Source organism: Vidua chalybeata, chromosome 9, assembly GCF_026979565.1.
Source record: "Vidua chalybeata isolate OUT-0048 chromosome 9, bVidCha1 merged haplotype, whole genome shotgun sequence".
NCBI lineage: Eukaryota > Metazoa > Chordata > Aves > Passeriformes > Viduidae > Vidua > Vidua chalybeata.
Genome location: NC_071538.1, coordinates 24298395 through 24320575, shown reverse-complemented (window position 1 = coordinate 24320575; position 22181 = coordinate 24298395). Strand labels below are relative to the sequence as shown.

The 22181-nt window shown below is 38.3% G+C and overlaps 1 protein-coding gene across 5 annotated transcripts in view; it reads left to right on the top strand.

Moving 5' to 3' along the window:
• Positions 1 to 2208: 2208 nt before the first annotated feature.
• COL11A1 (collagen type XI alpha 1 chain) overlaps positions 2209 to 22181 on the top strand; it is a 131754-nt gene continuing 111781 nt past the window's right edge. For all 5 annotated transcript variants that reach the window (XM_053949936.1, XM_053949938.1, XM_053949935.1 and 2 more), the window contains exons 1-3: positions 2209 to 2516; positions 17022 to 17189; positions 21186 to 21399. In XM_053949936.1, the coding sequence (XP_053805911.1) occupies positions 2402 to 2516; positions 17022 to 17189; positions 21186 to 21399 (497 nt within the window). In that variant the 5' untranslated portion in view covers positions 2209 to 2401. The remainder of the gene's footprint in view (positions 2517 to 17021; positions 17190 to 21185; positions 21400 to 22181) is intronic.

Genomic DNA, 22181 nt, shown 5'->3' with positions numbered 1-22181 from the left:
TGCTACCTCACCAGAATGAATACTTTGTTCTGCTTTGGACTGATGTAGGACCATGAAAATCAGTGGCTATCTTTCCACTGACAGGTGGGAGATTAACCACATCCCCTGAACTTAAATAACCATAAAGACACTGTGTGAAATTACTATTCTCTACACTGTGAGAATACTTGTTCTTTTTCACCACTACCTGAAATGCTTCCATTTCTTCTGGGCAGTGACAGACTTTTTCCTGGTTACTAGGGAAGAGTTTAGCTGTATTTATTCAGGTAAACAGGAAAGGCTCAAAACAAAGAGAAGCAATGTTTGATAAGAGACTGGAAGCAGCAAGAATGCTGGTGACAAAGTTGTATAATTTGTAAGTATGAAGAGGAAGCTTGAAACTTTATAGCATGTGAGATTTTCCCACGACAAAGTATTGAGTAAAAATAATAAATTGCCATTGGGACTACCTACTGATATTGTAAGGAAAGAGGCTGAAACAGCAAGTTAATCTGGTCTGTTCTACAAAGCATCTAGTAAGTGACTGAGAACTACACAGACCAGCAGAGAAACAATAATAGTACTGACTTTTCGGGACCTGTGTGCAGTTAAGATGTAAGAGAGATAATTGTAAGACAGGATGAAATATTCCATAAGCAGCTGGGGGTAGTCTCATGATCATTGGGGAGATGGTTCAGTGGCGCACACGATGCTGTTGGCTTAAATGGTTGATGATCTTAGACGTCTTTTCCAACTTTAATGAGTCTATGTGTAAGTTGTGGTACAGAAAGGTCAGTACATATGGCATTTTAGTACTCCACAGTTGTACTGTGGGTGATTACTTGAAGTACCAGAATAACCTTGAGTATCTCTTTACTGAATGGCACCCAAAGCACAGCACTTAAGAGAGCTCAGACATAACCATGCTATGCACCTCAGTCCCCTCAGATGCAAATCTAATGACAATGATATCAACTGTTTCAGGAAACCAAGGATGGAAAGAGCTAGGTATATTAATGGAGTGTAGCAAAATGTAACATATTTTATGAAAGGATAATAAATTTCTGAAGTATAATTTGACACAGAAACATATATTTTATTGAAAACCATGTATTTAGTAATTGCTGTAAGGTATTAAAGATCACAGTGAATGTAGATTTTTTTAAAAAAATTATATACATTTCCACCAAAACGTGACCATGGTTTTCTCTCATTTTCCAGAGAAGCCGGGGCAGAACCTGATCCCAGCCGAGGGCTTCGCCTGGACCTGCTGCACAAGTAAGCTCTGCCAGAGGTTTCAACCTACGGGCCGGTCCCTGTCACCGATTACTGCACAGGTGGGACAGCACGGGAGTGCGAGCGGGACGTCTCCCGGCGAGAAGCGGACACCTGGCTCCCCGGGCTGCAGGATGTGCTGAGGCGGGGAATAGCAATGTCCGGTGGCGGGCTTTTCCTTCACCACCCCGCTCCCTCCTTTCCCACAGCCGCCTTAGAGCGAAGCCCCCGGAGGTCCCCCCAAGGTGTGTGAGAACAAGCTGCGCCTGGGAGGGCTGTGAGGGGAAACGGGCCGCGGGTCCGGACCTGCCGCCGCACCAACGCCAGCCGGCGCTTTCGGGGAGTCCGAAGGGCCACCCCGCAGACGCTTCACCTCATCGCCCCGGCTCCTCTCCCGCACATTCCTCCCCTCAATCTTGCCCTTGCTCCCTCCCCTGCCGGCGTCCCCCTCCCCCGCTTGTCCCCAGTGTCGCCCCCCTGCCCGTCCCCCACGGCCCCCACGCGTCCCCGCTCCGCGCCCCCGCCCTCGCTCCGCGGGGCGCCGCGGCCGCCTCTGCGCATGCTCGGGTGGAGGGGGCCCGCGCGGAGCGGCGCGGAGCGGGCGGGGGGCGGCGGTGACCCGGTGACGGGACACCCCAGCGCTGTCCCGGCTCGCTCCCGCCGCGCCTTCTGCGTGCCCCGACCGCCTTCGGGAGGGCCTCTCTCCGCCGCCGCGGGGGCCGGCGGTGTTCGCGGAGCGGCCGGTGTGCCGCTGCCGAGGCGGAGGGCGGTGCTGTGGGCGCCGGGGGAGCCCCGCGATTGGCCTCCGCCCGGCGGCTGGCGTGTCAGTCGGGCTCCAGGGGTGGCCCTGGGAGCCGCTCGCCCAGCCCTCTGACGGGATGAAGCCTTTAGGGGGATGCGGAGCTGTTTGCATTTTGATTAAAGCCCCTCATCTCCCCTCAGTCTGAAGGCAGGGCACCGGGGAGGACGGGTCGGAGGGGCCTGTGCAAGGCCAGGCAGAGCGGGAGAGGGGCGAGAGAGAAAACCTTCTCTCCGTTTATCACGTATGGCTCTATAGGAGAAGTCATCTCTGGGAATATAGTGGAAAGGACGGAGCAGGTATAAACTGAAGGCGCCCGCGTTTAATTCACACTTGTGGGTGCCCAGCATGGAGATGCAGAGATGGTCCACAAGGTGGAAAACGAGAAGGTGGCCCTGGGACTCGGCTGTAACCGTGCTCATCACCTTCGCTTTCCTTCTCCGGGCTGCAGAGGTCAGAGGAGGTAAGAAAGCAAGGGGGAGCCGGGGGTCCAGTCGCCTCTCTCCCCTCCTTGGGGAAAGGACCCAGGGCACGGCTGAGGCCGCGTTTCAGAGGAAACCTGTCAGAGCGACTCCCGCTGCTGGGGAGGCGAGAGCGCTCTTGCAGCCGGCTCCGGGCGCGGAGACCCGCGGAGCCCCCGGCAGCACGGGCTGGGACGTCTCTCCCAGGTGCCGCGGAGGGACGTCTCTCGGTCAGCCTTAAACTTTAGATGAGTTTTTAATGAGGTAAAGGAGATGTACTGGCAGGGTGGGAAAATGGAAAAAATACTTGTTGCACAGAGAGACTTATCATCTTCCAGCACTGGACTCTTGTTTTGTGGAGTGTGCGTCCAACTTTGTTTGGTTGAGCTGCTGATATTCACCAGACTGTGACTGAAATTGACCAACAAGTATCTGCCTTCTCCACGGTGGGACAATGAAAAGGAAAGTTGGGGGTGGAGGCTCTCAGCTCTGATTTTCTTAGTTTTCCTCGCTTTTAATTTTTCTTTTGCAACGGGTTTTAGTGGTCAGAAAGTTTTCTAGGGCGCAAGCGGAGGAGAAAATACACTTGCAGGGGCCCTTTGCCAGCCATTGCGAAGGGCAGCTCCCGGGGCAGCGGCGCCCCGCAGGTGGTGCGAGCGGTGCCGGGCCCGGAGATGCCTGGGGGGCTCGGGGGGGGCTCAGCCCGAGGGTCGCTGGGCTCCCCGCGGGCGGTGTCAGCGCTGGGGCACCGTCCCCAGCCCCCTCCCAACTCTGCAGCCTGCCCGGGGTATCGAGTGGTCCCTTAGGTGTCCGTGGACCTGGTGGGCAGGGTGCGGCCCGCGGGGGACTTGCAGGGGGAACACGAGTCAGGCAGCAGCGCAGCAGCCTCAGCAGAAAGGAATCGCCGCCCCCTCCCCCGCACCGCCCCTCGCGTCCGCACCGCTCTCCCTGGGCTCCCCGCACCGCCGCCAGCCCAGCTGGGTTTTCTGGGCTGTACTCGCAGTTCGCCGAGCTGCAGTGCGGAGTCTCCGGTGGCGGGAGAGTTCTCCTCTCCTACCGGGTCTGAAAACGCTGCCTCTTCCTCCCTTCCTTCCTCCCTTCCACCGGAGTTCGCAGGCGCATCTGGAGGCCAGTCTGGATGGGACTGAAGTTTTTATTTTTCTGTGGGTCTGACATCAATGAAGGGGCTTAACTCTACGATATGAAAGGTTTAAATTTTTATATATTTATTATTTTAACGAGGTATTTCTCGACCTGAATCCAGAATCAACAGGAGTCCTAGAGGGAGTAGGGAAAGGTGATCAGTTCCATTCAAGCCTTTATACCTGGGCACAACTTTGACGGTGTCACATCAATCAGGGCTCCTGCCCCCTGCTGGCCCCGTTTCTGACAGGGACTGGAGGGGTCAGATTTCATCCCTCTTGCAATTCCACGGACTCGCTGGAGTTACACCAGGGTGAATTAACCTCGCAGGGCTTCAAGGATTCGGCTACTCGGTTACCATGTGAAAACTAAATTTCTTCAAGAAGAATACCGTCTTCAAAGACATAATCGATTTCTTATGCCACTTTTCACAGTAGAACTGACTGAATTAAGTAGCGTTTATGTAGACTATGTTTACATAATAAGTTGGATGGAAATGACAAGTTAAAAGAAAATCTAAACCCAAACAGCACAGGAAAAATCAAGAGAACGTACACTGAAATCAACAGAACTGATACTTACTGGACTGTATTCAGCAACATTAGGCAGGCATTTGGTTGTGGTAACTTTATTCAAAACTAAAAGGCTATATTGATAGTCTTCTAGTCTTCTGGATAAAGGACATTTCAGAAATACAGAACTACAGGCTTCTTATTCTTTGTAGAAGCATTCAGAAAAGAACTTAGTTCTTGACCTTTTCTGAGATACAGTGTGCTATTTGCTTAGGAACTACAGGGAGTTTGTGTGTTCAGGGCTTGATCTGTTATTGAAGTCAGTCAGAGTTTTTCCATTGACCACAGAGGGACTAGAATTTGACCTAATTTCTCTAACAGAGTACAAGGGACTTATTTCTGAATCGTCTGTTATGCATTCTAATCTTATTTAAAGTAGTTAAAAGATAACATAAGACATAATGACTCCTATTTGAAAATTGGAGAGGGAAAATACCAAGGAATGAAATAAAATAGTATAAATGGCAGGTAAACAATATGACTAAATTAAAATGCTGGATGAAATATGAATGCTGGGCAAAATATGAGTTGCTCTTTTAAACTCTTTTAAATCTTCTGTTCTTCAATGTTCTTTTCATAAACCATCTCTATGAAAAGAAAATTACATGGTGTATCCATATAAAGTGTTAATCATATAGCAGTGACTTTTTAAAGGCAACAGAAACCATTCCATGTAGACAAACCTCAACGGATTCCTAAAATTCTTGACTTTTTTTGAAGTTTCTTTATTTAACAAAAAAAAAAAAATAGAGAAGTATGAGGTATCTTTCATACTTGTAAGAAATGGTGTGCAAAGAAGTTTTTGGGCTCTTGAGTTATTTCTTCTTTACACAAAAAAAGTTACAGAAGTGAGAATCAACTGCATGGGAAAAGCAGTGACTCATACTTGGTCAGCTCAGTGCCCACCAGCTCTTAAGTAGCTCTTTTCAGAAAATGTTTTTGCTTTATGACTTGGCTAAAGTAAACAAAATTCAGTATTTTTAAAGACATCCTTTGATTTCCTTTCCCCTTCCTCACCTTTAATACTAAAGCTGTTGGTAATGTGTTTGGAATGAATAAACTCATTTAGTCAAAATGGCATTGCTTCAACACTATAAATTTTTGTAAGGGCTTGACATCAATGCACTATTGTGATGCTGATTTAAATTTCATGGGCAAGAAATGAAAAATCAGCCTTTTTATTATTTATAAGCTTTTCCAGGCAAATGGAAATCTTGCTCTTAATCTGTGTTAAAAAAAAAAAAGATTTAAGAAGTCTTACTGAAAATGAAGCTATGAACCTATATATAGAAAACTTTGGACCTTCTGTGTAAGCAATGAGCAGATTTGTTTCTAAAGTAAATAGATACTTCTTGCTGTCATCTTAGGAAATATAAAGGTTCCTTGTGCTTCCCACACACAGGCTTGGAAAGTAGTGGGACTTCTAGGTGCAGAAGGAATGCAGAACTGGGCCAGTTAATGATGGCAAAAGGAGAGTTTTCTTTGTGGACGCACACTTAACACTGCTATTTATTTATATTTTCTTAGTAAGGAAGATATGGATGAAAACTCTTGAATGTATCCAGCTAGTCTAAACCTGTACAAAGTGGTGCTTTAAAATAGAAAAATATTAATTTCTTCTCAGAACTATTTGTGATGTAAAGTACTTTTGATTTTATCTGATCAATTCACATTTAAGATTGAAAAAGATTGTCTTTAGTGATAATTTGTGTGTGTTTCTCAGATTGCTATTCCCAAATTTAGCAAAAATTAATAAATCAAAGGGTGATTTCACTAAGTGCAGCTAGTGGTCCCAGCTTTTCTGAGTCCCAAGGATCAGCAGGTGAAATGGTCCAATCTTCCCAGAATAGTGCAAGAGACACCTGCATGTATATGTCTGTTTTGCTATGTAATTTTGATTTCTTAATTGTTTCTAAGATAAAATAATTATTTCAACTTCAGCTGCATTCATCAGGCACAGAAAAAAAAATGACTGGTATGTGTTGTTAATTCTCTAGAATGTGTATCTTTGCACCAAATTTAGAAGGAGACCTCACATGGATCCAAGAAAGGACTATTCAGGCTGCAGGAAACTGCGTCTCTTTCCTAGCTCTGCAGGAAAGAAGTTTTTCAGCTTGGTGTTTGGTGTATATCTTAACTACTTTAACTATATATAGGTGCACAAATACTCTGTGGGTTTGGCTTGAAATAATCTCTTCCCTAGTACCTATAATTGAAATGACAATAGGAAAAAAAATCTTTGATATTAAAACTTTCCTGGTGCTATCTTTTGTTCTGATTACTAAAAAAAAAAAAAAAAAACATTAAAAACAACTCACCCCCAAAGCTTCCAATTGTTTGTAAAATTGGTGTCTGCAGCAGGTACAAAATGTAGGAAAAAAGTTGTCATACTTATTTTATAACTGTCATGCCCAAAGTTACTTGATCTCCCCCAAAAAGAACCCTTAATTCTGACACGGTTGCAGCATACTAAAGGAGCTATGACATAACTGCTGAGGTTATACCTAAAACACACTGGAGCAATTATGTCTTTCCCGGATTTGTTTTGTACAGTGGTGAACAGTAGGGATTCCATCTGCCAGCAAGATTAAGAAGTTGCTTTTCTTTTCTCTGTAGAGCGTCCTGCTTCTTTTCAGAAGAAATCCTCCTAGCATTGGTTAATTTATCATTATTCTCAGTATTTGTTGATAATAGGGGGGAATAAATTAAGCAGAGCTTGGAAGAAATCTTTAATGTTCTAAGAATGTGAAGTCTCATGCAGTGATAGAGATTTGCCCTCTGGATGGACACAATAGAGAACAGTGGCTTAAAAGGAATTAGGTTAACACACATGCCTGTTGCAAGGATTTATAACTGTTCTACTCAGTATAAAATACCAAGTTTACAGACTGTAAATGTAAGGATTAATTGTTGACCTGGTTATTACAATAGTAGTAGAATCTGGCAGAACTTAAATTCTTTTTAGCACATTAGCACACATAAGGGACTGGAAAAACCTTTGTGAATTTCAGGTCTGGGACTTCACTGCAAGTCCAAGTGTTAATGTACACAGTGTGTGAAATAGAAGGTATTTGGCAGAGCTCATATTATAGAACCAGAGTGTTTGCTGCAAACCACATTGAAAGATGTATTATAAAAGATGAATAAAAAACAACTTAGATCCTGATCCTGCTATAAATCATGTCACTGGCAGCTAAGCTTTGTTGATGATAGAAATTAACTTAGTAGTAAATCAAATTATGGTCACATTTTTAAAGTAGAATAAGTGCTACCTACTCTGTCCCTTACCTGTGTACCTTACCTCACTCAAATTATCACAGTAATCTGATAGATTATCAAACATTCACAGTTTATAGATAGTTCAAGACTTTACAACCTTGGTGTCTGCTTAAGAGGAATTCCTGCTAATATTGGTAGGATACAGAATTGAATCTGATTTCCTTGCATTGCTCTCACAAGAGAGACGATACCTTTGACATCAGGGAAAATATGGTGAAAGATTTTAGTTGTACAAGTTGTTTCTCTATCAAATTAAATAGGATTATATTAAATGGTATCATTTCTAAATCTTGTCCTTGGCTGTATTCTATGCTTAAAGCTGAAAAATGTTCAAATGTTCCATATTTGAAAACTCCCATTTATTGGAAGATATTTTTGAACTCTTATTTGAATTATTTCTCAATAAATACCTTGATGACAAAACTTTTAAGTGGATTCAGTTTCTTTCATGTTTAATTGCTGAGGGAACGCCTTGTCTCTTCTTGTAGTGTGGACCATTTTTAGACTGTGTCTCTTTTTATATGGTAATAGAAACATGATACTCAAGAATGTAATACTTTTTTTGCTGATTTTCACAGCTGAAACTACTGTGTCTGCAATCTGTATAAAAATAACTTTTTGAATATTTAGCAGAGGCCTCAATATAGTTGGACACTTGAAATGCAGTCCTAAAAGATTTGTGGTGCAAAATAAGAAAAATTCCATATAAATATGGGACAGATGTTAAATTATTGTAAAGTAATGGATCAATACAGGTCTGCACAGATGATGAACAAGCCCAATCTTCTGGGGATAGCAAGTGAGACCTTTTATGAAATCACCATCAGGTCATTAGTGCTTGATGGCAGTCAGTGCTGCTAAAAAAGTCATAAAAGCACAATCTATCCAGTCTCAAGAGGGTTCTGAACAACAGAAAAGTCATATTTTGTAGTGACATACATTATGATAAAAAGCCTTCAAAATCTAGGTTCCGAATTATGCAATGTAATGAAAACTTAAAATAAGTATTCTTTTTTCCCTGAATATGTCCAGTAAACAAATCAGCCTACAAGCTAATTTTGCTAAAGATCTGAATGTGAAGTTGTACCTAGACAAGTTTTCCACTGGTTTCACTATAGGATATAAGTGGTGGGGGATTGTGTTTTTTGAGGTTTTGGTTTGTACTGTATCAGTGTTATAGGTTGGTCTTTAAAGTGAAATATAGTTCATAGTTGGTGAGTATCAAAATTGCCTCCTGTACATGCCTAGACTGTCTGCATAGCCTTTGAAATACGGTAATGTATTTAATAGACTTTGCAGCATAGGAAGTCAATGAAAAAAATTCCAAATAACTAGTGTGGAAACAGAAGTAGCCATTTCTGAGCAGTTTCACAGAAGCCTTTGTTGGTGAAATAGTCAGTCCTAGGCTATTTAAAGCATTCCTGTATGCATCTGGATAATCTCTAGTTCTTGTAAGCATTAAATATGAAAGCACTGCAATAACACCTATTTCTAAAAATGTCACCAGTCAAGATTCCAATTACATAATTCATCTAGGAAATTCATGTAGGAAAATTCTTAACAACAATTCTTCAACAACCTTGAAGTACATCCCTAGAAGTATATATATTCAACATATATTCAGTGCATCTCATAGATTTACATTCAGATTCCTAGGAAAAAAACCAGCTTAATTTTCAGGAGCATTATGTAATTAGGCAACTCAATTGGTTTCATTTTTGTACCTTGAAGATGCTCTGTAACTCACTTTTGCAGCCCATAAAACAGACAGTTTGTTTCATCCAGCTCTATAAAGTCCATCTATGAAAAGTATTGGAACCTTCCCAAAGGACACTGCAGAACCAGCGCTTTGATGCTGGCTCCCAGAGCAGTTCTATTACAGGGCTGGGCTCTCAGCAGAGTTGGGAGGCAGGCGGTTCTCAGACTGCCAAGCCCAAAAGCCTGTGAGAAGGGCAGCTCTGCCCAGAGCTGGCCTGTAGGAAATGGTGAGGACAGAAGAGTGCCTGATCCTTTTCTGGTGCTTAGACACCTATGGCTGAACTGCAGGGAATCCTTGCTTGGGATACAGAGACTGGACCCTGCAGTGGGAAGGCAATAGAGACCTTTGTAAGAACTGAAAAGCTCAGTGAAGCTGTTGGACTTAACATGCTTTTCAATTCCTGCTTTTGGATGTTCTGTATAAATACCTAACAGATGAAAAACACATTAAATTAATAGTGTAGATAATCATATTATATGTATTTCTGTTTTTACAGGATATCCAGCATAACTGCCCACGATAAGTAAAAGTGTCCAAGAGTAAAAATAAGAACAGAAATATTCTTACCACATTAAAAATGGCATCGTTTTCTAGTAATTGATGGGACTTGTTTTGTACCCGAAAAGTCAACAAACTATCAGTTTATCAAATCCAGATTCTAATGCTGCTGTTAAAAAAGAGGTGAAGACCTCTGACATTCATAAGGTCTTGGACCATTTAATGAGTGTCAGTTAGAAATTTTCATCATAGAAGTGTTTCTCTTTACTCACCTATAAAATACATGGAATGTCCTTAGAATAAGCTCTTAGACTTACAAAGATTCAAAGTTTTAAGAAAACTAAATAAACTAAACAACAATAGGTTATTATGTCTTTAATGGGTAGCATAGTTTCAAAAATCTGTGGTGCAGTCAGTACCTTCTACTTAGGTCCTTAAATATATACCTAGAAATCCAACTAGAGATGGCCTCTTGAAAATCTTGCCCACAAATATAAGGAGTCCCTCCATTAGTACTCACCAAATACACACATTTTAGCCTACCAGGCCATCACAGCTTGTAGATTTTAAATGATCTGTTACAGTGACATAAAACTGGACTAAACTTTGAGAAAACACTCAATTTAGAATTGAAGATTAACGTTTCAAGGCTCTTTAAGTTTTAGTTTTTGCTGTGGTTCCATTGGAACAGATTACTGGCAGAATGAAGCCTATTTCCATGGAAAAATATGAAGTAAAATATAGAAACATCAGTCTTCCTAAATTTCTCATATAATTCTTTGTACTGGGGAAATTTAAGCTCTTTTCTACTCCAGGGTTGTATCTCCCTAATTAGTAGTTATTGATTGTAACTCTTAAAGGCTCTTTGTGGAGTGAACCCCGGTAAATTTTCGCTTTCACATCAATTAAAAAAAAATCATTACTGAAGAATTATGGGAACTCAACAAGTTATCTGTTTATTATGTCAGAAAAACATATAATACTGTTTAAAAGTACTTTTTACTGTATCAAAAAGAAGGAAAGGCAAAGTTACTATAGGTATTAATAGTATAGCAAACAGAGTTGCACCCTCAGTTTGCTAAGGTATGTCTGTATAGTAAAGAATACTGCTTCCTTTTTTCCCCTTTGGGTTTTGCTGTTGTTTGCATTCAAAGTATGTCCTGCAGCAGGCAATCTGGAAGCATCTTGTAAATTATGTAAATAAACACAGTCTTTAAGTAGGGAAGGATCATTATGCCTGTGCTTTCTCATAAAATTAAGAGACTAACAACCAAGAGTTAACAGACCAAAATCTAAATCTAATAGGATTTCAACTTCTTTTCTTTATTAGGTAATTGGACCGAAATAAACATATTTTAGTCTAAATGAGTCATCCCCTGGACAATTTCTTATGGGAATGAATATTGTAGCCAGACATTGCCACCACAGTAGTTTTCCTGTCAGTCCTGGTGGGTTCCACTTCGAGGCGTGATGATGAAGTCCTTCTCTCTGAAAATGCAGATGATTGTTTCCAATCTTCAATATGATTTTACCCTATCTTCATTAACTGTCTTGAACTGTCTGGTCCTTAGGCACCAGCACCTTCATCTGCAGTTCAAAAGTGCTTTGCTGAGTAGTTTATAACAAGAAAACACATGTCAAGCTTGGTACACCCTATCTGCCAAGGTTCAGGGCTCCATTCCCACTGTAGCTTGTAAGTGTTTTGCAGCATGTTCCATGTTAAATAGAAGAAAACTTAAAGTGTTGGACCTTTAGTTAGGCCCATTCTGACTTCCATGGTCATATTTTAAGGAATAATAAAACTCATTCAAAAGTTCTCTATTCAGTGAGTAATAGATTTTCAATTTGTATGTGTTCAAAATCTACTGAGGACCACCGCATACAACTGGGATAGGATCACTCTAAATGTTTGACTCTTCAGATCTGAGTAAATCATGAAATACTGCATGAGATGCACACTAGTGTGGAATTGCAGCCACTCATGGAATTGGCACATAAACTGTTTCTTTCTTAATACAGCTGTACCTTAGGTTAGAAACCTGGCTGATAGCCAGATAGCCCAGGTGGGTCAAAAAAATTCTGAAAAAGCACAAGTATGCAGTAATTTTTTATTTCTGAAAAAAAATCCCAGTAATAAAGTGTTCATGGCATTTTATTTGAATGAAAATAATATGATACAGAATTTGTCAATTTACTTGTGACTTCAGCAGGCCTAAATTACTAGTAAGATACTGTGATTGGAAGATGATATGTATGCTAAGAAACAGAAATCAAGTTTTTCATATGCTTAAGTGTCAATTTATTGACACATACACATTAGCTACTTAGGGTGATACAGGACAGAACATTCTACTTAGGTGAAACAGTACAGCTCTATTTTCAGTGTGTGTAAATGGCCTAACATTAACATTAAGACAGTGTCAGTAATGTCACCTACTAAATTGATCTAAGTAAAACTTTGTAAAAAGCATGTTGTAGATCACAACATTTTCAATATTGAAAAGTCACTAAAATAAAGATAATTAACCTCTAAAAGTTATTGTAGCTAGAATGATAATATGTATAATATTTTATTCTTTTATTCAAAATTATTGCAGTTTGTATAATTCCAAAGATTATATTGCTGCCATTAGATGCAATGTAGATTCATCTTTTTTGGGTTCTGTGCAGTTTGCCTTTGCAAGGTCAGACAGGCTTTGTCACAATCGAAATTCATGGTGGATGCTGAAAAAGAAATAAGGAATTTTATTGCCTTTTACTAAGGTACTAAGTTTACCATGATCTCAGTTATAGATAGGATACATATTTTATAAACTAAGATATGATTAAGTACAATTCATTTAATTACTGTCTACATTTCAATAAATCCAGAAGTAATGAACCAGACATGACCATTCCAATGCATATTTTCTTGCATATGTTACAACTTGTCCCTTTCTTGTAATGTCTATTCCTTTACCTGAGGTTGTGTGATCATCTACAAGTGTTCCCACAGGGAGATGTAGAATTGCTAAGCATTTTTTTACTTAAAACTGGGGTTATCCTTAAGAGGAGAAGGCTTGACGTCACACAGTGAATAAGTCATGAGTACAGGCTGTGTGTCCGAAGGACTTCAGTTTCTGCCCTCCTTTACAGTTTTTCAGCCCCTCCTTTCTCTGCTGTCATAACTTGTATTGTTGTAGTACTTGGTAACCTCCTCCTCCTCCTCCAGTCTCCACCAAGAGAAAGGCAGAGCCATGTTGTGTAATAGATTCCAGCTCAAATGTCAGGAAGTCTAAGTGAAGGAAGCAAGTCCTCTGAATTTGAATAATGAATGCTGTTTATATTTGTGGCATTAGGGCATGTCAGAAATGAATCTGCTGTTTTCACCAGATGCTACTTAACTCCAGATGATACCACACTCAGCAATGGTAGTAATTGTTAGGTGTACTGCAATATAAAGGCAGCAGAATTTGATCCATATGTGTGTATCAGTATTATTAATAATGATATATCACAGATTCTGTTTCAGTTTAGGTATTGTGGAGTGAATGAAAGCTATGATATTTTCAACTGTGATTATATGATAATAAGGGAGTCTAGATTCCTACAGGCTTTCCAAATCTTTAATGGCATTCTATTTTTACAATATAGGGTTATGAATTAATAGAATAGAAAGCATTGTCACAGCCTTTAAAACAAATATATCATTGTCTGTAGATGAGATCTAGGCTTGGAAATGCTAGCCAAAACTGGAAATAAATTTTTACGTGCATTTTCTTCCTCTCCTAGTAAACAGAAAACACATTAGGCTCCCCTCATGTATTTGATGTTTCATACTCTCTCCTAACCTGGCAATGTAGAAGTGTGATCTAACATCCAGTTTACAACTACTTAGTTTCCGTGAATCCTTTTAATTTCCAGCAGAGATATTCTGATTTTTTTTTCATAAGTTTCCTAATGGAAGAAAGCTAAAGGGAAAGGAAAGGAAGAGTAAATATGGCTTTGGAGTTACATTTAATATGAAATGCTCTGGATCAAATGTTTTGATCTATACCACTGTAAATATGGAAAACTCACTGAGTGAATGGATCTACTTCAGTCATATCACAGTAATGAAGACCAGAATTTTACTCTACAATTTTAAAGTTACAAGTCATTTTGGGTCTTGAGATGTGACACCACTAATTTTTCTTTGTGTGTTTTACCTTCTTTATATTTGAAAATACAGGAACTTATGATGGAGTTAATTTAATTAATTAATCGTTTGGTATCATGAAAGATACTGAAACACTCAGGTTCCCATCTCACACAATTCTGATTTTTAAAAAAGGGATTTTTTGATGAATTCACCTTTGCCATTCCAGAAATCCTGGTATTTTTAAGCATTTCTGCTTTGGCCTGTACAGTCTTTCAGTGGCAGTGAGAGCTGCACATGTCTCTCTGAATTCTCCTGAACCAAGGACGTAAAGTCGTTGAGCTTTGCACTACAGTCATTAGTGACAAGAGTAGTCCCCTGCAAAAGTAGCAGAGTAGAAATTTGCATTTTGATTGCAGACTGCAGACTTGCCCTGATGAACACAGGCTTCTTTTCACACAGTTGTCTTGTGGCATCATCCAGCTTGTTCACACCTCTTGCAAGAGGTGGCCTTCAAGCAGCAGTGCAACATGGCCATAAACATCTGTGTAAGGGACCTGCTTTCTGGGTCAGGATCTTGTATTTTGTCAAATTTACCCTGGCAAACAGAGTTGAGTTTTCAAAGCTGATGTCCAAGTTTCTTAAGAAGAATGAACTCCATCCCAAGAACTGGTGAACAGAGCTGTTTGCATGAATCTTATTTACTTCCTTGCCATCTGAAATATTGACATCAAATTGGAAGGATACAGAAGCATTGCATCATATATCATTAACCTACATTTCCTTACTTTTTGAGAAAACTATTGGGGAAAAGTAAAATCATATAGGTAAGCTGTTTTATGCACCATAAGGAAGGTCTCATGAAAGATTCTTGACCTGTCAATATATGGGTTATATTAATGTTGCCCCATATAAATACAAGCTGAGATCTTAGTTTGTGGACCACACAATATTTCTAGTAATTATTTTAAACTGACTAGTCCTGTTATTTTATGTTTTGTGAATCACAGTTTGTGGAAATAAATAAATAGACAACTGTGGACTATTAGCAGTGTTTGTTCTTATTATTTGGAATTTGTGGTTTGAAGATTGTCTTATTATTCTTTTCTTGTCTGGAAGTTTTTTAGCAGCAGAACTAGTAGGGAGGAATGAATAATCTTATTTATGGGTGAATAGTCTCCCAGGCAGCCAGGCAAAGAAAAAACATTATTCTAAAAAATAATGAAGAATCTGGTAAAAATTATAGAAAAGAGCAAAGGATAAAGGAATGTAGCAGTGGTTGACTTACACAGTGAATTGAAATTTGTACTAATATTTATGGTGACTGGCTCCACATCACTGGTTGAAATTAATATAGGTACATCAAAGATAGCCATTGCTTACAAGAAAAAATGTGTGGCAGTTCCTTCAGAATGTTCCTTCAGTATGTGTAGCAATTCCTTCAGAACTGTGTGGAACACCTATAGAAAATACATTATATCCATTAAAATTATTTTTTCCATATTCAACAGTGAAGTTAGACTAATACCACAGTGTTTTCATGCTATTGAAACTTTTCTTTTGAGACTGTTAAAACACAATTTCTTGAATTTTCTGTGTATGTGGACTTTAGGTAAATTCAGGTGTGTACTGTAATATTCATTCCAAATGTGTTAGCTTGCAACAAACATTGGATATTTGGTTTATGTTTAATAACACAATGATGATCCAGTGAAGAAAGGAAATGAAAAATTGCAAGATGTGAAGAAAAATTTTTAAAGTTCACAAGCATTTTCTTATGAATATATTTTAAGAAAGAAGTTATGTGCATTCTAGGCTGACTGAGAAAACAAAGATTGGTTTAACCACAGAGTTGAGTTTTTCATATTTGGCACTGTCAGGAAATGAATAGGATGAGCTAGTTAACTTTGTTCATATCTGTGGAAATACTTGTTTAAATAGTTGAATATTCACAGGCAGTGAATTTTGAATTTTAAGTTGATATTTGTTGACATATAAATGAATAATGGACAATAAATCAGCTGTAGTTAGTGCCACTGTGTAGTTCAAAGATGTGAGGTCAGATTTACCAAGCTCATTTCTCAGCTTTAACATTGAAAGTCATTTAAAACTTTGTCTTCCCAATTAAAGTGGTTATAAGTTTGCCAAGATAAAAACTGTGGAATAGTCCAAGTGAAAAAAAAGTCTATTGAAATTCTGTTTCCACTCAAAAAAATGCATTAAAAAAACCATGATTTGTAGGGAGTATTAGAAGGAGCATCTTGTTTTTTCCTAGGAGAAAATATATGCAGTATGCTGTTTTCTCTCACTGCCTCTCTTGAAGTGCTTGTCTATTCAGTACTTTGTCCTTTTGCCATGGAGAACTTTTATATATTAAGACTTTTTGTTGGCTTTATATATGTATGCATGCTTTTTTGTTTGTTTTAATTTGCATCAATATCAGTGCAATAACAGCTCTGGATTTCAATTTTGAGATTGTTAGACACTGAGCACAGATGCAATCTTATTGTACTTGGTCTAAAGTATAAATTTGCATTTTAACTTGGAAATAATGAAAGACAGCAATTCTGTCCATTTAGTCCTTGCAGGCATAGCAGGTACATTTTTCTTTCTCTAACTTGCATGTGAAATTAGTTTTAGCTGCTTCCTTATTCCTTTGTGTCTGAGAAAGCAGTTATGTGTAATCAGAATATATTTTAATGTTAGCATCAGACAATTTTGGGGTAGCAGATTATTAGCAGCTGAATGCTTCTGAAAGTTTTGTGCAAACTTTGAAGATCAATTCCACTTCTCAGGAGTCACTCATTAAAACCATGTACTGGAAGTTTCAACCAGTAAGATCCTCAGCATTTGCAGTTGGTGATTTTCAGTGTGTAGTCAAGTAGTTTGAAATTCTTATAATAAAAAGCACATTGGATGGGATGAACTCTTACATATTTAAAAATGAACAATCCTGTTAAAATAATTATGATGTAGGAGTAATGTGCAATAAGTCAAAATAGGATACAGCTACTGCTCTGATTAGACATATACTTTTGCAAAGAAATGAAAAGCTTTTTTGGAGGCTGCATATCATAGATAAATAATTCTTCTTGTTGTTTTTCTTTTTTTTTTTTTTTTTTTTTTTTAACTTTGTCAGCTGAACCCGTTGATGTGCTAAAAGCATTAGAATTTCACAATTCTCCAGAAGGAGTAACAAGAACAGCAGGATTTTGCACAAACAGAAGGAATTCAAAAGGATCTGATGTTGCTTACAGGGTTTCAAAAACTGCACAGCTGAGTGCCCCAACAAAGCAGCTGTACCCAGGTAAGATTGGCAGAAAGCTGTTACTTTTGTACATTACCTTGCTGCATATGTTTTTATGCTCTCTAAAGCATAGCATGTAGTACAACATCAGTAGCACAAAACACTTCTCTTATCCCCAGAGTTGGGCCTGCATATGAATGGCAGGATGGACTCTATCTACCAAATAATTCAGTTTTTATTGGCTTCAGTTATAAAGCTCTTCATCAAATTCTGTCACTGCTGGAATTGACTTGTAAGTTGTATTACCTATTCTTTCATGATGCTATCTGATGGAAACCTTATTTGGTGGCTTTGGCAAGGCTCTGCCTGTTTCAGTAGTGCATTTAAGAGCAGTTGTGCTTCCTGGAGTAATGCTGCAGAGGGAGAATGAGTTGTGGTTGGCCATTGCAAAATCATTTCCAGAAGTAACATCTGGTAAGAATTACCTCAGAATATCTGGGTATTTGGGGGACTAAACAAGGCTAGTTGTGGATAGCTGTGATTCCATCTTCTCTCAAATTTCTCTAAAATGAAATAGTCAAAATTTGGGAAAGATTCTTTGGATGTTACAGGGAGACTTTTATTCTGTTATTTCGCTATCACTTGTCACTTGACTCAAACTGTTGAGGAAAATGATAGTGAGAATATTAAAACTCAAAATCTTTGGAGATTTAAATTTTCTGTTTTGACACATCATGTAGTGTTAAAGCAAGTCATACAGAATACATATATATTAGAAGTGGCAAAGAAAAAGACTTTATTTTTTTGGTCCTTTAGAGTAGCAACTGTATAGATATCATTCAGATCCAGAAAAAGGTCACACATGCTTTATTTTGTAGTAATAATATGTTCCCAAAGCAACATGAAAAACAGCTATATACAGTTCAAGAGTAACTTGCACGTTCCCTTAACTCATCAATTATTGTTGAGGGAAGAAGATCAAAGCAAAATTCACTTAAGATATAATATTTATATTATTTTTCATACACTTCCTCGGGTTTTAATATATCGTCTCAACTAAGCTGAATGGAAAATTTCCTGCTAACCTTTACAGTAGTAAAAAAACAAAACAATTTTTGGAGGTGATGATGGTAATTTATTCCTATTCAATCTTGTGGTACAAGCATCCTCTCTCCTCACCACAAGAAATCTTCATTTTTCAGATTATTCTTAAAGAAATTTGAGTTGATCATGTCTCTTTTTCTTAGTTCTCTGTAGCAGTGGAAAGACTATAGAAGATATCCAAGATAAGATCAAGCTGTGAGATATCAATTCAGCTAAACAGTACACATTTTAATGTGTCCTATCCTTGCTTTCATCTAACTACTGTAACTCATCAGGAGCTACTATATCCAGTAATTTCTCCATCTTCTAAATCTTCTAAAAAATGTATTTAATTTTATTTACTAACTTCCCAGAATATAATGGACCTTGATTTCACAGACTAGAAGGCATTATATGATTGTACTTTGTAAACTGCTTAGATTTTTGTGGTGCTGTTGTTGTACATGCTCTTAGTTATCTTTTACAAAAGCATAAAGGAATGATAACCCAGATATATAAAAAGATTTTTTTAGATATTTTCCCTCCAATCCTTACTGTTATCCATAGTTATTATTCAAATAGAACCATTCCAATTGACAAGGAATGTAAAAGTATTTGAGAAGGCTTTGAAGACTATTCCAGATATATGTCCAAGAACTATATATGCATGTAGTTTTATATGTTAGATGCAATATATATAGTTTTCATGTTAAAATGTCATTTCTTTTTTGATTTGTTCATTAAAAGTTGTGTTTGGAAGAAATTTTCTTCAGATTACCCAAAGTAGATTCAAGATAAAACATTGGGAATATTATGTCAGAGCAGCGATTACAAAAACTACTGAGCTGAGACACATGACTCGCTTTCAGTCACCTTTCCTAAACAGTTCACTTTCCCCTACATGTTACATGTTTGAAGAGCACATATCCAGGCAAGCTGAATTATTACCGCCTTCCTTAAGCACTTTCAACATATCTTTCAGATTAACAGTGCAGATAAGGCAGGTACTGAGTGCTTTTCTAATAGTTTCTTTGGTCTGTGTTGACAGTCATCTTTCTTTTCCATTTTTTGTCATCTATTTGCTATGACATTAGAAGGTATAACATACAGTTTAATTTAATGTACTTTACCCTGTCATGAAAAAATTTAATCAGTGACTCACCAGAGTAAATGTTTCCTATCTGTTGAGCTTTGATCCCTTCAAAATAAGATGTCAAAACTATGTATAAACATAGTCTATGTTACTACAATGTTTCAACAAGCTTCCATTAAGAAATTAGAAAGAAGTAGAAAGCACATAAAGTATCATTGCAGCAGACAAAATAAAAATGTAAGACCAGGGGGTTCTGGTTTTCAAGGGTATTATGTCATTTAAAGAGCAAGGGCAATTCTACACATTTTGTTTACACATTGTAATTCAAGAAGTAAAAATTTGTCTTCAAGGAAGAATCTAGAATCTTTGGCGCTTTCCCACAATACCTGTGTTGGAAACAATCTTCTATTTTCTCTATCAGAAGAAGAAATTCCAAAATCAGATGAATTCTTACATGCTTTAATTAATTCAAAAACCACAAGATATTATTATTAAAACTTGTTCTACTATTATATTAAAATGTTTAAGAACATTTTATCCACTCTCCTGCACAGAAAGCTGCAGTTATATTCATTGCCAATGTTATAATTACATTCTCATCTATTTCTTGTATGTCAAATTACAGCTGAAGCCACATGAATCCAGAGCATATTCTGAGTTTTAGAATCTCAGTCTCATACTTTGTTTGTTATTAAGCCTAAGAGAGTTTTGCATCAAGTGAAATGCAGATTTACCACAAGATTCAACAGGAGAAGCACTTCAGTACTTCCTTTATAAAATATATCTACTTTTAATCGTGTTTATTTTTAGTTGTGAAGGTGGAAACACTGTTTGATACATCATCTCTACTTCAAAAAGAAAGCCTCAGGAAATAAATGAAAGTAACAGTCTTTGATTTTGCTTAAATCTCCCATTGAAGAAAACCAGTTATGTATTTTTTTAATGTTATGCACAATATAATTCCAGAAAGACTCAAATATATATTGTGAGAGACAAACTAAAATAAATTGTTATCAAGGGCTACTGAAGTACTGGAGAGTCTTCTTTCCTATGGTACAGATGCTTGTTATGTTGAGTGAAACTGTAGTGCACATTTTTAAATTAGAAGGTTGCTAAAGAGAAGATGGATTAAAAACACAGTGAATGTGAAACTACCATGGTTCTTTCACACTTTGTGTTATTACCGGAATTCACAATAGATTTGGAGCACCTCTCCTACAAAGACAGGCTGAGAGAGCTGGGCTTGTTCAGTCTGGAGGAGAGAAGGCTCTGAGTATACCCCATTGGGGGAGGGGGGTTTTCAGTAACCTCTAAGCCTTCAGTAACCTCTTAAGTATTTCAGTACTTAAAGGGGCTTATAGAAAACAGGGATAGGGACTATTTATATGGGCAGATAGCGATAGGACAAGGGGGAATGGCTTTAAAGTATAAGAGGAGAGAGTAGTACTGGATGTTATGAAGAAATTCTTTACTCAGAGAGTGATCAGGCACTGGAACAGGTTGCCCACAGAAGTTGTGGATGCCCCAACCCTGAAAGTGTTCAAGGCCAGCTTGGATAGGGCCCTGAGCAACCTGGTCTAGTGTGTGGCATCCCCCCCGTGGCAGGAGGTTAAGGTCCCTTTTAACCCAAACCATTCTGTGATTGTATGATTTACCAGTTATGTTTTTAAGAACAATTAAGACTTACTTTTTAAGCATTAAAGACCAGAAGGGAAAAAAAAGACACGGAAAATGTTCCTAATTTAATTTTTTATGTACTCGTTTTTGAGTATTAGAAAACCCTGCAGTTTGTATGCTGGATCCTATGTGCTTATAGAAAAAACGGAAAAATTGTTTCATCTTTTCTGAATTTATAGCTGTATATATCACTTTGTTTACAGGTGGAGGTTTTCCAGAAGATTTTTCAATATTAATGACAGTAAAACCTAAAAAGGGTATTCAGTCTTTCCTTTTGTCTATCTACAATGAACAAGGAATTCAGCAAGTAGGTGTTGAAGTTGGTAGATCCCCTGTCTTCCTATTCGAAGACCAAAATGGAAAACCTGCCCCAGAAGACTATCCTCTTTTCAGGACAGTCAACATTGCTGATGGCAAGTAAGTGTAAAATTTTAAAATTAAGAACATATTGCAGACCACTGTATATGTGATTATCTATTTACAAACAGTTTTCTTAAATATTTCAATATGTCAGTAACATAGTTTCTAGCTAGTTGGACTGGTGTAGTGCAAAATTAGAGAACCTTTGCAGCAGAATACAGTTCCAGCTCCAAATGGTCCATATAGCTATAAATGAAACAAACCACTTTATCTGCCATTTTTATAAATCAAGGGTGAGGAAATAGTAATAGAAGTTAATCCAACCCAACTAAACCTATGAATATTCTTCCATGCAATATACAAAGAAGCTGTTTTCAAAAAGTCTCAAGGAACAGTCTCACTAAAAGAAATGTCTGGTCCACTTAAAGGTGGTAGGCATCACGAAGACAAGTTGACAAGACAGCATAGAATTTCTTCTATCCAGAGCCAAACCAGCAGATAAATAAAATAGCTTGAGATATCTATGTATAAGGAAATCCTATGTATAAGGAAATCAAGAAAGAATAAGTATTTATACTGCACCCACAGTAAAGAAATTAATCTCAAATACCTGTTGCATTAGTAATGCAGTTTTTAGGTTTTTGTAGCTTTGTAGACAAGCAATCATTCTTTGGGAATGTCGTTCTAGTGCTTGTAAAAGGACATTCATTCTTTCAAAGGCGTTTTATTTGCTGTGCTGCAGTCCAAGAGGAGCGACCACAGTCTTCAGAGATATGCAGAAATAAATTTTACTAAAGCAAAAGAAAACTCAGCACAGAAGGGCAAAAATTGAACTATAA